This window comes from Delphinapterus leucas, chromosome 16 (assembly GCF_059928025.1).
Source record: "Delphinapterus leucas isolate spDelLeu-1000000601 "Yukka" chromosome 16, BTC_Dleu_Yukka2, whole genome shotgun sequence".
In the NCBI taxonomy this organism is placed as follows: Eukaryota; Metazoa; Chordata; class Mammalia; order Artiodactyla; family Monodontidae; genus Delphinapterus; species Delphinapterus leucas.
The window spans coordinates 74,001,656-74,018,565 of NC_143144.1; the positions used below are offsets into that span (position 1 = coordinate 74,001,656).

At 57.0% G+C, this 16,910-nt stretch overlaps 1 protein-coding gene across 2 annotated transcripts in view; it reads left to right on the forward strand.

Annotated features, from left to right (window-relative positions):
* The first annotated feature begins 12,192 nt into the window (after positions 1-12,192).
* Positions 12,193-16,910, forward strand: part of EMX2 (empty spiracles homeobox 2) — a 34,360-nt gene continuing 29,642 nt past the window's right edge. The window contains exons 1-2 of one of the 2 annotated variants that reach the window (XM_022568651.3): positions 12,223-13,559; positions 15,474-15,658. In XM_022568651.3, the coding sequence (XP_022424359.1) occupies positions 13,154-13,559; positions 15,474-15,658 (591 nt within the window). In that variant the 5' untranslated portion in view covers positions 12,223-13,153. Of the gene's footprint in view, positions 13,560-15,473; positions 15,659-16,910 lie in introns of both variants that reach the window. The other variant, XM_022568652.3, reaches the window with a different exon arrangement.

Sequence of the window (16,910 nt, forward strand, 5' to 3'; positions counted from 1 at the left end):
TGGCAGGGGACTTGGTACATCTCAAGGTCAGAGACACCTTGAGCCATTTCCTTTCTGGAGTCTCAGTTATCCCTTTGGATATGGAATTATTTGATCAAAGGATTCCTCTGACCGCAAACTCTTTCCCTTAAATCTTAGCAAAGAAAAGCATTGTCCAAGTAAGGGTTAAAAATACTATTAAGTCATGAAAAGATACACACATATACAATTTTAAACTCTTGATCACACATTTGAGTGATGCATGTAAGGCAAATGGTAATAGAGCAAAATATACAAATAATAATAGAGCAAAAATTGTAGATAAAATCTCTACACTGTGGTCTCCGAGTAACATTTGAACTCAGATAAGGGGCAACTCCTTGTTCTGTTTCCTTGATGGTTCTGCAATACAGATTGGTGCATACATGGAGAAAGAATGAGTATAAGAGAGGCATAAATGAAGAGAAAGTTTTGAATCACGAAATAACATTTGCAGAAACATTTAAAACAGAGAGAAAATAACCTAGCAATTTCACAACAGAATGCAAGGCCTAACTCCGTTGGTTAAATGGTCCCATATGTGGTATCTGCAGAGCTGGGAGGCTTGGAATGGGCCGGCCCAGGCCAGTGCCAGGGCTCTGCGAGAACTGACTGCGCAGTGATCAAGTAGTTCAACCTCACTGAGCCTGTTTCTGCCTCTCTAAACTGGAGTGATAATGGCCGTATCCTTCTGACGGGGTTGGTGAGAGAGGTGATTGAAGTGAGGTGTGTGAATAAGCTCTCTGTAAACCATATATGCTATCCATGTGCCAACTGCTTATTCTCTCTTCCCGACCTGGAATAAATGCTCTGGAGACAGAATGGCTCTGTATCCTCTGGTCATTGATTTTTAGGAGGACTTGGGAGCAAAGTGTTATCTCTTTTCTTACCCTGTGGGAATCCCTCACTGGGAAAAAAGGGGCATTTTGATAGGAAGTAAGAGTTGGTGGGGGGAGGGAATGTTGGAATCAGATAGATCTGCATTGGAATCCAGACCCCTTCATTTACTAGCTGTGTGTGTGACCTTGGGCGAACCCCTTGACCTTTCCGAGCCACAGTTTTCTCATCTGAAAAGTGAGAAGAGAGATCTTGATAGACGGCTCGGAGGACTGGGTGAGATAGAACGTGATAAGTGCTTAGCACAGTATCCGAGGCAGGTGCCACGGGTGACAGAAATGGACTGTCTCTCATGTAAGATGCTCTGGTAGAAAATGAACACTGAAAAAGACGCTCTCTTGTTGCCAGCACACCTGAGCAGCTGGCCCTTTTAGCCAGGATCATGGGGGCTCTGAGCAAGGGGCAGAAATATGGAACTCTGATGCTTACACAATTAGAATGAAGTTTTCTACCACACTGGGCAGGGGCAAGGTGAGTCACCTGGATGGCCAGGTGTGCTGAAGTCCATCTGGGGAGAGCTATATCCACATGGTTGGCACCGTGAGGCACCCTTCATCTGGAAGCCTTGGCATCCTGTGGGTGTTCAGATGCCTCCCCAGGCAGCCAGGCTCAGAGACTGCAGCCATGGGGAGGGAGGGGGTCAGTTGTTTTATTTTTAGCAACAGGAAGCCGGTTTCCCACTTCCTGGTCCCCAGCTCATCTTAGCGTATACTCCAGAGCCCAGCCAGGGACAGAGCAGCGTGGGCATAGCCTGTGCTCTTCCACATCTGCAAAAGCCTTTCCCCAAGGCTGGGGACTGGACCAGAACAGAGCAGGGCTCTGGGTCTCACTGAACTTGGGGTTTTGCCTGAAGTGGGACCCCATCTCTTGGTCAGATTTTAGCTTTGTTCTACAAGGTGTTCACCAAGTAGCCATTTGGGGGGTTTGCTTTCAAGAAATAAACAGCCCACCGCCCGCTGCATCCTGGTGGTCTCTGACCCCTCTTGCCCTTTCTCTGTCGTCCTCGCGCACCCCATTTCCCCCTCCCCTCTCCCTTCCCCCCTCCCCTCCACCCCACCCCTTTCCCCCTCCCCTCTCCCTCCTCCCCATCCACCCCTCCCCTTCCCTCCCCACCCCCTCCCTCCCCTCCACCTCCCTCCCCTCCACCTCCCTCCCCTCCACCTCCCCTCCGCTCCACCCTCCCCTCTCCACCCCATCCCTCCCCTCCCCTCCCTCCCCTCCCTCCCCTCCCCTCCCCTCCCCTCCCCTCCCCTCCCCCCCCCTCCCCTCCCCTCCCCTCCCCTCCCCTCCCCTCCCCCTCCCCTCCCCTCCCCTCCCCTCCCCCCTCCCCCCTCCCCTCCCCCCTCCCCTTCCCCCCTCCCCTCCCCCTCCCCTCCCCCCTCCCCCTCCCCTCCACTCCAATTTCTCTTCCTAACTCCCGGGCCTCAGAAATAGACTCCTCCTGTTCATCAGGCTGTAAAGTTTGGGCGTTTCTCATTTCTGATGCTTTAGTCTGCCGTACGTGACTTCGATTATCTTTTTTCCCCCTCCATAAACTGGATATCCGGCGCGGGGGGCGATAACCTGCAGACTTCTGAAATCCCGATTTTGTTCCACCTGGCCCCCGCCCTGCTGCGGGAGCTCCTAAATGCCTGCTTTCTTCGGCTCTTAATAGGTGTTAGAAGCAGGCTGTAGTTGGGACCACCTGATATGTAAGCGGTCCGAGCCTAGGACCGCTTTTCCTGACGCGGGGTTGGAGGGCGGGCGCAGGCTGGAGCCGGGACCCGCGTGAGCCGGAGCGCTGTGAGCGCCCGCATCGGGCGCCGAGGCCGGAGCCGTACTGGCGCCTGCAGCCCAGAACCCGGGGTGAAAGGCCCTCGCTGCTCTCCCAGACGCCTCGGCTGACAACATGCTGCACTCCCCGAATTCATTTCTAATTCATGACATCAGTGTAGGGACCATCGGAGCCTCTAAACAGCCTCTCTCAAAACCAAAACCACCACCACAATGCGAGCGGGGAGAGGAGGCGGCCGCCAGGTCCAGAACGTTGTCTCCTCTGTTCCCAGAGAATGAGCATTCGGAAAACCACTTTCCAGAGCGGACCTGCTGTCCCTTATGGCAGAGTTCCCCCGCCCCTCCCGTCCCTGGAGCTGAAATTGGACCTCAGGGTATTTGTTATAAAGACATAGCTGGTGTCAAAGTGGTTTCGATTAGGATTTTTTTCTAAAACGTTGCATGAAAATGATCGAATATGTACTTGCAGGGAGATTAAAGGCTCCCTCAAATACTTTTACACATATATATTAAATAAATATATTTATACGTACATATATATTCAGAACTATCTACACATACAGTATAATATATAACGTATAAAATATGTTAAGTAACTAATGTAATCATGTAATATTAGAATTAGAGGTTAAATCTATACCAAACAGTGCACAATACGATGAAACCATATAATACAGATTCTATTTTAAATAATATATAAAACACACGGGCCATATATAAAATATAGACCACATATATTAACCAGAACGTCCTCCTCTGAAATATCCAAGGTGCTGGAGCTCGGTTGGTATCACTGATCCTCAGCTCAGCACAGGGCACCTAAGAGGAAGGAGGGAGGCACACAACGGTTCCCCGGATGGTGGTGCCGCCACCCCGGCCCTTGACGCATCCCAGCTCCCCACACATCCAAGTGAGTTGGGGTAGATGTAAAGATTCCAAACGACCAACTCCTTATTGGAATAACGGAGTTAACAGACCATCTCTTACGGAGGTCAGACTCCAATGAGGGGGAGACACAAATTTCCTAAAGGAGACCCGAAGGCACCCATTCCCACGATCACTGCAAGCCCTCAGCGTTTGGTGTTTGGTCCCGCGAGCGTAAACTTGAGTGCTCTTTCTTAGACACCTAAGACAACTTAAAGTGCCATTTTCCAACGTAGGCAATTTGGAAATTGAAACGGATCTTTATAAGCAAGACTTGAACGTTCCCGAGGTCCTTTAAAGTTGCGGTTAGAAAGGCGATTAAGAAACCCGAGGATGGGCTGCAGGGAAACGATTCAAAGCAAAGCAAAATGCAGTTAGAAATTTGATATTAACCGCGCACTCGCAAGTAATGCAGCCTAACGATCATGGAACATCGCTCAGCGTGTTTACTCTTCTGGTGCTGGGGAAATAGAAGAAACTGACAACGAAGTTACCCTAAAGAAATCACATCGTTTAAGTGGGGAAAGTATCTCAGGTGGCGTACTGGCAAACTAAAACAATGTGCACGGGAATTTTTTTCCTCCAGATTTACCCAGGAGCGGAACCTCAAAATCAATTGTCTGGAAGATGGGGTTGTGTGGTAAATGAGGAAGGTTTTCGATGGGAACGTGTGGTGCCCCTCCTCAGAACGGCCTCCGGACCCCAAGACCCTCTCCCGACCCCCAGTTCCCGGGTCGGAGGCCCCGGCGCACGCCGGGGGGAGCGCCTGGCTGCCGCGCCGTGCGCGGCCCCGGGGCGCGCCGCCGCGCCAGAGCTTTTATTTGCAGTCTCTTTAACTTTTCATTTCTGGTTCTCTTCCCTTCGAGCGCCCGGCCGCGGAGTGTTAGACAAGCCCTGTCGTCTGTGGGCTCTCACCTCAGAGTCAATATTATCTCAGATGGGCACAATAGACTGGAATGAAAAGCTAATATTGAACCAATGAGGTCCCTGCCCGCGCCGCCGCGATGCCACCCTTTGTTGCGCAGCCCCCGGCGAGCCGCCAGCGGCCGGGCTAAGCGGAGGGCGGCTGCGGTCGGGCCTCTCGGGGACCCCGCCGGGGGTGTGGCGGGGTGGGGGACACCCGGGACCCAGCCGAGCTTCGGACGCCTGCAGGCCCCTGGAGGGACCCTCTCTCGGCCTCACCTCCAGCCGCCAGGGGCTTCGCGGGGTCTTGGCGGAAGCGGGGGCGCACCTTGGGTCCCTACGCCCAGACACGGAAGGGACGCAAATAGGGGAGCGGAGTGTGTCCAATCTCCGAGCGCTAGGGTCCCCTGAATGTGATTGTGGCGAGGGGCCATGCAGCTTCGGGGCCCTACCCAGAAGGCTCCTTCCCGACTGTGCCGGGGGTGGGGTGGGGGAGGGGGGAGGGCCTGGCCGCCGCAGCTGCCGCCTGTACGTAAAGATCGCCAGGGCAGAGGCTGCGGGAGGCGGTCTCCTCAGAAAGGGGGAGGTCAGACCCTCTCTGTGTGCCTCTTCGGAAGCTCCCAGCCCCTGGCCACTCTTCTGTCCCCTGGCCAGCTCCTTGTAGGCTGGGCAGAGCTAAGGAGGCAGTGATCGCTGGGCCAGGGACTTTCGGGACGCCTTGCTGGCTGCGAGGGGGGCTCAGGCCGCGCTCCCTGACGCCAGCGCAGGGCCGCTCTGCGGGTATCCCCGGAGGTCTCAGGGCCGCTTTGAAGAGCAACGCGAGGGTGCGGAGCACACGGAGTCCCGGCCAAGACCTCCGAGTACTGCCCTGTCAGCTCCTCGGTTACTGGCCGCAGTGAGGCCGTCGACCCTCTGGTCCTAAACCCGGGGCTTGGGTCCGCAGGAGGCTACCCGGGAAGAAGTTAAAGGGCATGGGGCGAGGCCTAAGGTGGAAACTGTGGCCTGGAGGACAATGGTGGGCAAGTGGGTTCGAGGCAAGTGATGGAGTTACACGGTATGGGGCGCCTGGACGAGCCTCGCTGCGTGGGGTGGTTTGGACCCCGTCAGCCAGCGGCGTCTTCGCCACCACCGTTTCTCATTGGCTTGAATGCAGGGGTCTGGCGATGTTGGACTGCGGGGAGCTGGGGGTGGAGGCGGGGCTGTCACAAGGCTCCTCGCAGAGTGACCTCTCTGAGCCTCGATTTTCTCATCTGGAAAATGGGTATCATGACTCCTTCCACACCAGATTATGAGGTTCACTGAGAACTGGGTGTGAGTAAACATGCCTTTAAAAGCGAAAATTCGTTACAGGGAGAGGAATTGTTCTTCTCAGTCTTCCTGACATCCTCTCCAAGTTTCTTGGAGAGCTGCATCGTCCAAGAGAAAAAGCCTCCAGTTTCTTTCCTCAAACGACCACGACCTTCTTTCTAAGCCCTAGTCCAGCCTCCAGAGTCCAGAAAATGGGGAAGTACAAAAATAAAAGACAATTAAGCTCCTGAGAGAGGGACTGGTGAGACGCCAGGGTTTCAGAAACTGCCCCTAGGCTCGAAGGTGGCTTGCCGCTGACAACCCCAAGGAGCTCCTTAAAGGACTGGACCCCCAGTTACAAGGCCCGCGACCGTTGGCAAGGGCAGAGCCTGAAACGAAAAGATGCCGGAGAAGGCGGAAGAAAAGCCGGCAGATGCGTCCCCAGCCACCTCCCATGCTAGTACCTGTGGCCCGCTGCAGGTCATCTTATGCGGCGGCAGGGAGCTCCGGGAAAAAGACGGTGACCTTGTGGCCCAATGAAGCCAAAGCTTTCGGGACTGTTGGAGGGGAGAGCGATAACGCCACCCACCCATCAGCGGGAAGGGTGCAGAGGAGACCCGAGCTGTCTCCACCCCTTCCCGGGGAAGTCACCCGAGCAAGAGCGTCCTTCTTCCCTAATTCCTGCACCCCTGTGTCAGTCAGTCTGCCCCACGCCTGTCCTTGCTTGGCTTTTAGACTTTCATTCGAAGGCAGCCGAGGGAGAAAGCAACCGGGACTTCCTTTGATCTGTTTTCTTGCTTTCATTAGTGAATCGGGACAGCCTGTGTGTTGAGAGATTGACGAGTTTCAACGTGGTGAAGGAAGTAAATTCGATGGTCAAGCCCTGCGTGGCTTTACGCCTCAGTGCGGAGTTCCTGGCTCTGAAACGTCGGCTCTCAAAACGGTTGGATCTCGGAGACCCACACGCTGGCAGCCTCCTGATAACATCCGGAGAAGGATAGCACCTGGTTCCTGCAGTCGTCTGGGGCAGCTGAGGCCTGGACCAGGGTCCAACCCTCCCAAGAGGGCTCAGTCTCCCCAGTGGACGCTTGATCAGTTATGCACGGGTTTCCAACGAACCCCGCTCGGATTCCACGGGCCTCACTTCACTGGAGGTACCAACTTGCGCCGGGACAGATACGGGTCCGCGCGCTCCAGGAGGAAGGGGCCCGTCACCCTGACCAGGTCGCGGCCGCTCAATCCGGCTGATCATTAATCGCTATCTCAGCAATAACCACCAGGGAGTCTTCGGCCGGCCACGAGGGGGCAAGAAGTTAGGAGAGCTGCACCCCGAGACCCCAGCTCTTCGGACTCTACCCAAGCTGGAGCCAGCGCAGGCCAGAATGGGCCCGTAGTCAGGCCGCAGGATCTAGGACCTGACGCATGATGCTGTGGCCTCATTTGCGCGGTATCCCCCTGGCACAGGTGATCACGGCCTCATCGTCCTTTTTAGAACAGAACCCGTCCCCCCTTCCTTGCACCCTTCCGAAGGAAGCCCGACTCGGGGTGGAGCTGGAATTCTAGCGTGGGTGGTGAACTCTGAAGCGGAGAGCTGCTGGAGGGAGGAGGGACGCATTTCCAAGTCGTCTTCTCTTCCTCTGTGGTCAGTGAGCCTACTTTGACTTCCCCGCCCGGCTCAGACTGCGGTCGCGGGAAGGTCTTGGCAGGGGGGCACAACCCCGGCGCTCCCGGGCGCATCGGGCTCAGCTACTCGCGGGGATGCGGCCAGCGCCCGGCCCCCACCACTAGGCGCCGCTGCGCGCACGCGGATACACGTCCCGGGTCGCCGCGCCTGCCCAGCGAGCGGCCTCTAGGGAGGACACCAGAAAGGGATTTGCCGTCATGACGATTAAAAAAAAAAAAATTTTTTTTAGGACATTAAGTTTTCTCTTAGTTTTACCGCCGCGCTATGCATTCGGAGAGGCCGGGTGACTGGGAATCACCGTGGGTTGGAGGAATTCTTAACCGGGTCCTGAGGATCTCCCCATCCCGGGACACCTTTCGCATGCCTGGGGCCCGGGAGAGGGCTTACCCTCCACGGACGTCCGCGCTTCTCGCGTTGCCTGGCTGGCGCACAGTGCAGCCTCACGATAGCGGCTCACCGGGAGGGTCCTAACCGCCGCGACCTAGATTTAGCAGAGTGCAGCGCGTATGCGGGACGTACAAAGTCATGGCCTGCCATTACTATTTGATGAACGATAACTGTGCCAAGCATTAGCTCACTTACTCCCCTCAAACAACTGTTAAGATATTGGTATTTCCTTTTCAGTGAGGAGAAAACCGAGGCTCAAGAAGGTAAAGGTCACACAACTAGTGACCCAGGCAGCACCTGGGCATCTCTCTGGGGTTGCATGAAGGTATGCATCCACCCCAGTTATCAAACAGGCCTAGCACGAGCTGGGGGAGGGAGAAGCACTGCTGTTTGCTCCTGCAAAGGTACGGGGCCTGGTGGGAAACTCAGTATGGGAGATGACCAGAAAGCTCTGCCCTTTGATGTCTCCCGCTAGCCAGGAGTCCAAGCCTCTCTCACTCCCAGGGTCCCCCGAGAGAAGCCCCTGGCCTTTGGAGGAGCGTGGAGGGGAGCATGGCTGGAGTGTGAGGAGAGCAGCAGCTTATATTTGTACAACTTTATTGTTCAGTCTTGAAGCCCAGCAAGAAGCCCTGGAGGTGGGTAGGTAATGATAATAACAGCAATATCAAGGACAGGAACTTACTTTTATTATAGCTCATTCATTATATACTGGACACTAAGCATGTTGCTTGGCTTATCTTGTTGAACAACCTCAAGGGCCAAGATATTATTATTTATCTCGAGTTCACAGAAGAGATAACAGGCTTAGAGAGGTTAGGTAACTTGCCTAAGGTCATCCAGGCCTGACTTTGGGGGTGGGGGTCAGTTTTATACTAAGGTATAACTTACATACAGGGAAACTCACCCTTCGTTGAGTACAACTCTGTGAGCTTTTAAAACACAGATGTGTGACTGCCGCCACAATCAGGAAGTAGAAGGGTTGTATCACTCCTGAAAACAGGCCGGCCTCCTGCCCTCCACGGCCTCGCAGGCAGCATTGGCTGTGATCTTACAGATGACAAAATGGAGGTTGGGAGAGGTTGTAGTGTTGCCCAAGATCGCTCAGTCAGTAAGTGACAGATCTGAGACTCGAACCTTCATCATGTGTCTGCTAGTTCAGCTGCCTGCAGAGTGTAGATTCCGAAATCTACAGAGCACAACCCTCATCGGGTGGGAATGTGGAGATTGGGAGCCCGTTGCTCTAAGATGGAGCCTCAGAAATCCCCTCACTTCCCACTGCTCACACCGGTACTTAACCCAGCACCCACCCTTCCAGAGCAGCTAGGGAACAAAGAGGGGCCGCATTCTGAAAGGCTAAAGAAGCCACAAGTAAAAAGAATGGCAGCTGCTGGGTCCAAGGAGCAGAGTCTAGAGGCAGCTCAGGGTCCGAGTCCAGACTAGGTTGCCCAGCGCCTTGGTGCGCCTCTGCCCTCCAGCCTGGTTAATGAGTTACTCTCCTAGTTAATTCCCCTGCACGTCGGAGCCTGGCAGAGCGAACCTTTCCAAGCTCCTCGGTCCCGGCGCATGAATTAGCATAGATTACTCCGCTTCCAGGGCTTCCGCGTGCGGCCCCTGACTCGCTAGAAACCCACTTCTTCCTCGTGGGGGCCCAGGACAGGCTTGGGGCCAGCGGCGAACAGGCGTGTCCCACTGCCGCCAAGAAGGCAGCCACCAGACTCTCTCAGCCTCTCCCACCTGCCAATAACTAGAGCCCTTTGGGGGTAAAGCTGGCCCCCTTATGGCGGTTTGCAAGAGGCGGGTGGCCTGCTTCTTGTACACTGGGAGCAGCCTGGGCCCTCTGCCCCGGCCGACTGTCCCTGCCTCGGGAGGGAGGCTGAGGGTCTGGGCTCCAGACTGCTCACTTCATTAGGACACTCTCCAGACACATCTTGGTCAAAACAGGAGAAAGTGTTTAAGGTGGTACCAATAACACTTTAGTGCTCAGCCTGAGAGTTTAGAAGAGGGGAAACTATCACACACCATGGCGGGCCTCATCCCACCTCCCAGACACTGAATGGAGCCCCTTTGCCTTCGAAGTCATCTACTCTCATACCCCCCAGCCAAGATCACTAATACTGACTGTGCAGTAAGTGGCCATTCCCTGCCCTGCAGCCAGGGTGGGGCTTTTAGTGCCCTCAGTTTCCCACTTGTAGTCTAAGGCTGAGTTTGGAAGGCCTGGCCTGTGGGCGAGCCTGAACCTCCAGCCCTCCTGGAAATCCTTCCATGGAGAAAGGGGTCCTCCTCCACTGGCTCCAGGATTGGGGATCTACAACCCACCTAAATTGGGTATTTCTTTCTGGGAACCAAGGGCTGACCTCTACCTCCACCCCAGACTGGCTGGCTAGCGCAGCCCAAAGACTTCCACTTTTCCTGGTGGCTTCAGGCTCCCTGTTGGCCTGGGCACAGTGGGGCTTGTGTCCCTACAGCCTATCTGAGGGAAGGATTTCTGAATCGGGGACAATATTTTTGGAGGTCCATGGTTCAGGACCCAGGGAGATACTATTTAAAATGCAACCCACCCCAAGAGGCTGGATCGAGCACCCTGTATCCTTGGGCCTGGGGAAAAGGATGGGGGGATGCCACAAAGCAAGGCTGAGAGAACCCGCTAAGGGTGAAAACCCAGCCAAGACCCCTGCCCAGAGCTGGAGTCAGAGAGCAGAAGCCTGAGGTAGGGGCAGGCTTCTTGGGACGTGAGTATAGAGCTGAGGGCCATGCCTGTCTCGTGTGTGGAAGTGTGTATGTGTGTGTGCCCTGGGAAGCTTGGGGGAGGCAGCACGCATGATCTCTGCTGGGTCCTCACTAAGATCAGGTGCCCAGACAACACCAGAAAACACACTCCTGACTCCTCTCTTGCCTGGAGTGTTTTCTGAAAGGGGTTTTGGATCCTCCTCCCATCCAACCCCCCCCCACCCCCAACACAGACTATGCCTGGAATAAAGAAGAAATTGACACCAACATAAATACACAGCAGGTGAAACCACAGAGGACGGGGGAGACCCTAGGGCAGGGAGAGGGTAGCTGGGAAAGCAGGGGCACATGTCCCCAGACCTGGGGACCTTTGACTGATGAATCTGGTGGCATTGAAGCCTGACTTACAGGACTTCCCTCTTCTCCCCCTCCCAATCGACATTTTTTTGGGTCTCACGGCAACCTCATCACCAAACACAGGCATTTCTTCATCCTTAAGCGAAGTGACATGGGCCTCCAAGTAAGAGATTTAAAGGATGCCAGATTTTTTTTAAAATCATTAATTGTAAACGTGCAAAATACCTGCTGGTACTTCACTTTAGAAGAATGTAATTGGCAAAAAGAAAAAAAAAGAGGAAAAAAGAGGCCGCTGCTGAATAGATAATAGATCTTTAACCACCAATAAACAGAGAGCAGCGCCAGCAGCCTGGGGGATGTGATCATAATTATGCCGCAGCGTGAGCCAATGGGGACGAGGGAACTCGGCCCTAAAATCATCCTAAAACCGAAGGCAAGCTCGAAAATGCGGACACGGCCTGGGACTGGAGAAGCGATCCTCACTCCCTAATCGCAAGCCCTGGGTTTGCACAGCAACCCGCCCCTAGGACGACAGATGGCAGAATAATAATAGAAATAGTGATGATGATGGTAATAATAATAGCAATAATAAGAATGATAACAACACTAACAAAAATAATAACGATAACGTAACGGTAATAGTATCACATCAGCCTCTCCCTTGACCTTGGACCCCCATTCCCAGATATTGGGACCCCCAGTTCCCAAAAGAGCTGTTTGGGGGGAAGGAGATGAGCACCCTCCCAGAGAGGAAAATCGAGAGCCTGTGGGCAAGTTGGAAGCCCACCGCCAGGGCAGGGACGTCCACTCCGGCCTCAGCTTGGAAACGAACGGGCCGCGTCAAGGATCGTGAACTCAGGGACCCTGGGACCTAGAGGCTACGCGTGGTCGGAGGACCCCCATCCCCGGCCAGACTCCCTCCTCACCTGGGAAACCTCCGGGAGCTTCGCTGGGGGTGGGAATTGGTCTAACCCAACGGCTCCGTTAGCCCTCGCCGGGAACCAACCCCTGCTCGCTTACCCTCGAGTGCTCCCGGGGCGATTCCAGCTCCCCTGACCCGCGCCCGCGGGGGGCAGCAGCGGCATAGCGCTAGGCGCGAGGAATATGTGCATCAGTGTGTCCGTCTGTCCCCCCAGCTCGGGCTCAGCAGGCTCGGGATCCAGGGGGCCGCAGCGAAGGCGGCGCCGCTCGGGGACTCTGCAGGGACCGGGGTGCCCCGGAGGGAATGGTGGTGGTGGAGAAGTAGGCGGTGGCTGAGGGGGAGGAGGTGGGGAAAGAGGAGGAGGAAGAAGAGGAGGAGGAGAAGGAGGAAGAGGAGGAGGAGAAGCCAAAGGAAGAGGAGGAGGCGAAAGAGGAGAAGAAGCCGCCGCGGGCGCCGCGGGAGCAAGTGAGCTAGGAGCGCGCGGCGACGGCGCCGAAAGGCCGGGCGGCCTGGCGGGCGCAGGAGGCACGGCCGAGGCAGCGGCGCCGACTCCGTTCCACTCTCGGCCTGGATCCAGGCCTCCGGGTTCCCAGGCGCTCGCCTCCTTCTGACGCACTTTAAAGAGTCTCCCCCCTTCCACCTCAGGGCGAGTAATAGCGACCAATCATCAAGCCATTTACCAGGCTTCGGAGGAAGCTGTTTATGTGATCCCCGCACTAATTAGGCTCATGAACTAACAAATCGTTTGCACAACTTGTGAAGAAGCGAACACTTCCATGGATTGTCCTTGGACTTAGGGCGCCCTGCCCGCCTTTTGCAGAGGAGAGAAAACTTTTTTTTTGCCTCCCCCGAGAAACTTCCCCCCTCCCGCCTCTAACTTCGATCCCCCCCACGCCATCTCGCAAAAAAAAAAAAAAAAAGAAAAAAAAAAGAAAAAAAAGAAAAAAAAATTACCCCAATCCACGCCTGCAAATTCTTCTGGAAGGATTTTTCCCCCCTCTCTCCAGGTTGGGCGCGTTTGGTGCAAGATTCTCGGGATCCTCGGCGTTGCCTCTCCCTCCCCCTCCCCCCTTCTTTCCTTCTTCCTTTCCTTTCCTTTCCTTTCTTTCTCCCTTTCCTCCCCCACCCCCACCCCCACCCCCACCCCCACCCCCAACAAACAAGTCCCCAATTCTCGTCCGTTCTCGCCGCGGGCAGCGGGCAGCGGGCGGTGGAGGCAGCGCGCCGCGGTCGCCGGGAGCTGGGAGCCCCGGGCGCCCGCTCCTCGGCGCAGCATGTTCCAGCCGGCGCCCAAGCGCTGCTTCACCATCGAGTCGCTGGTGGCCAAGGACAGTCCCCTGCCCGCCTCGCGCTCTGAGGACCCCATCCGTCCCGCGGCGCTCAGCTACGCCAACTCCAGCCCCATAAACCCGTTCCTCAACGGCTTCCACTCGGCCGCCGCCGCCGCCGCCGGCAGGGGCGTCTACTCCAACCCGGACTTGGTGTTCGCCGAGGCGGTCTCGCACCCGCCCAACCCGGCCGTGCCCGTGCACCCGGTGCCGCCGCCGCACGCCCTGGCCGCCCACCCCCTGCCCTCCTCGCACTCGCCACACCCCCTCTTCGCCTCGCAGCAGCGGGACCCGTCCACCTTCTACCCCTGGCTCATCCATCGCTACCGATATCTGGGCCACCGCTTCCAAGGTACGTGCCACGTCGCGGGGCTGCAGCGCTCTGCAGCCCGCACTGCCCTCGGCCTGCTCTGGGTAGGCGCCCGGCAAGGCCTGGATGGAGGTTCCTCCGGTTCGCCCGCCCACGCGCCGCGTTTGGAAACTGCGCGGCGAGGAGCCGGGCACGGTCCCTAGTCTCCGAGCTGCGGCCGGTTTGGGGTCTGGCCGCGGCCGCTTGACCCTTTAGAGAAGGGCGCAGACAGAGGAGTTGTCCCCGAATGCTCTCGGGTCGAGGCAGGCTTTCCTAGCATGCTACGAGTGCCGGCCGCCAAGGAATCCGTGGCCCGCGGGGTCCCCGGGTTCTCTGTCTTGCCGGCGATGCCCTCGCCGCCCTGGCTCCGAGGGGCGCGGACAGGGCCCGGCCACCAGGTTCGCCCTCGACTGCGTTCGACCCTGTTTGCCATCCACTCCGCGCCCCTGCATCCTAGACCTGCAGCTTCTCGGTCTCTGACCCTCTTCCGGCGCCGAAGAGACCCTCGCGTCCCCAGAGCAAAGTCTGGGAGTTTGTTTTATCCTGCTTACTTTGGAGGCTCAGGCGGGGCGGGAACCCGCGCGGGTAGGAGCCTCCGAGGCTCAGGACTCTCGCCGTGACCTGCTCAATTCGGGCGCCGAGCGGCCACGGCGAAGGCAGGTTCGGTCTGGTTTTTGTTTTTCTTTTAAAAGAAATGAACCGGGTCGGAAGACGGGCTGGAGGAGATCTGTTTGGGTGTTTTCCTTTCTTGCTATTTTTTGGATTTTTGTGTGTGGGGGGGTGGGGTGGGGTGGGAGTGGAATTAAAACTCCAGAAAAAGGGGCAAGTAATTAGTTTAGCGATTCGAGCAGGGAAAAGACCTACCTCCCGAGGCCGCTGATCAATACCCAGAGGCTTGCCCATTCATTAACCCTTGGCGTTCCTGCCAGAGCCTAGAATGGGGTAGATTCCCGTCCTCCATAATTAAAGAAACCAAACCAAACAAAAACAACGTTTTACTCTTATTCCCAGACCGGAGTTGCCTCCATCCCTGCCTGGATTGTAGGTTTGTCTTTCTTTGGGTTTTGGTGAATCGATTTTCCACCCTAAGGAGTGAATCCGAAACTCTCTGGCTTTGCTCGAAAAGTTTAGGGTTCCCTTTCCTCATTCTCTGGCAGCCACGCTCTTGGTCCCCACGCCAGGCCTGGAGTAGCCAGGATCTTCTGGGGCCGCGGACAGTCCCATCGGGTGACCGCAGCTCCGTAGTCCCCGGCTTTCGATGCCTTCGCTCGAGTCTCCTAGTTCTCTGGAGCAGGGCAGCGGGAGAACGGGGCCTCGGGAGGCAGCGGCGGCAGAAGCCCTGCGCACCCGCCGGCGAGATTTCGGTCTAGGCCGGGCTGCAATGACACGCCCGGCCTCTGTACTTTTCCGGAGGAGAAAAACTTAAGTACTTTAAAAATAAGTCCCCGAGAAAACTCTAGGATAGCGGTTCGTCGCCTCTTCGCCCCTCACCCCCGGGGCAAAGTTCTCCCAGAGGTTAGAAAGAAGGGACAGACGTTTCTCTGGGTCCAGGGCGCCAATCCCCGGGCCCTGCCTTGCCGCCCCTTCCTCTGTCCCGGGCGCCGGTTGCGGAAGTGTTGAGGCTTGTGGGGCCCGGGCGGCTGCAAAGCCCGCAGAGGTCAGGAGCCTTGGGACTCGACCCGACGGGACAGCTGCTGCTGGGTGCTGCACAGCTACGGTCCCGGTGGAGCGGGCCAGGCAGCTGGAGCGGTGTTCCCTTCGCGCGTGTGGAGGGCCCTGGGTCCCCGTGGGCCGGGCCGCACGGGCTACGTACGCGGAGGCCCTGAGCGCTGTGCCGGGTCAGCCCGGCTCGGGAGAAGCGCGCGGACCTGGCCAGGACAGCCCCCTTTAATGGGACTTCTGTTGTGTCCCCCGTAGGGAACGACACAAGTCCGGAGAGCTTCCTTTTGCACAACGCGCTGGCCCGCAAGCCGAAGCGGATCCGAACCGCCTTTTCCCCGTCCCAGCTTCTGAGGCTGGAACACGCCTTCGAGAAGAACCACTACGTGGTGGGCGCAGAGAGGAAACAGCTGGCGCACAGCCTCAGCCTCACGGAAACTCAGGTGAGCGGGCCCAGGCGCGGCAACAGCATCCCAAATCTCTGGACACACGCAGCCCGCAAAGTGCGGAGGGCTTTCGGCAAACAGTCCGGGAGCTGGTTCCACGCCCGGGCTCAGGATGTGTAAGTTTTGAGGCTCTCTTGGCTTCCCTGGGCTCCAGCACGGGACTGTAGGAGATGACCCGCCCGAGGCTCTGGTGGGGCGGGCGGAGACGGGCTGAATTGCTCCTTCTGTGCGGCTGGGCTGGCCTTGCAGCTCCTGGCTGAGATACCTCTGCACTTTCGGTGAGACTTTCGGTGGGAGTCTGGGGTACGCGGCTGGGATCCAGGAAGGAGAGTGCCGCGGGGTTTTGGGGTGTTTGGGGCTCTAGGCTGGAGAGAGAGCTGAGAGTGGGTTAGGGCGAGCTCTGTGCACCGGGGGCTCAAGGCTCACAGCGATGGCTCCAGTTATTCCCCTTGAGGGGATCGGAGAGTCAGACCGCCGAGCCGGCATCCTGGGTGCGTCCCTAAATCCGAGAAACAGAGCTAGAAGGCTTCGGGAGAGGAGCTGCCTCAGGAGGCAGACCCTTCCTGCGCAACAGGGTCCCGAGGCAGCCAGGTTCTGGCCTGCCCCGGGGCGAGGAGGGGGCTTAGGGCTACAGTAGGCGCTACTGTACGCGGAGCCTCAGGGCGGGGTCAAAGTTCCCGGCAAACAGTAACATTTTCGGGCAGATTAAGTTGTAACACTTTTCCTGGGAGGCGCAAAGAGGTCGAGGCTTTTGTTTTAAAACGTCCCCGCGGACAAAACCGAGGAGGGCCTCGCGGGTTGGTGCGGGGCCCGGCACAAGGCGCGGCCCGGCTGATTTCTCCTGGATCGCCGAGTCGGCCGTGGTCTTTGTCCGCCTCGCTGCCCACGCTGCCTGGAGCCTTTGTGTGCGTGTCAAGCCCCGAGCGCACCGACGCGCGCCTTGGGCGAGCGCCGGGGAGAAATGAACCATCCTCCCCCTCAATTAGCAAACTCAAAGCAAATTAAACTCAGCCGTGTTCCAGCTCGGCTTTTTCATGGGGGCACTTTGGGGGATTGGGGGCATCCGGGGAGAGCAAGCCGGGACCTGGGCCTGCCGACTCAAAGGAGAAAGCGGAGCGGACTTCAGGGGCCTGGGGTGCTGCTAGCAGAATGGGACAGCCCTGGTGGCATGGGAGGTGCAGTCATCACCATGTTCCTCACCTGTACCTCACCGCTGAGAAGCTTGGGCAGTGTTACTGTCTGGTCTGGT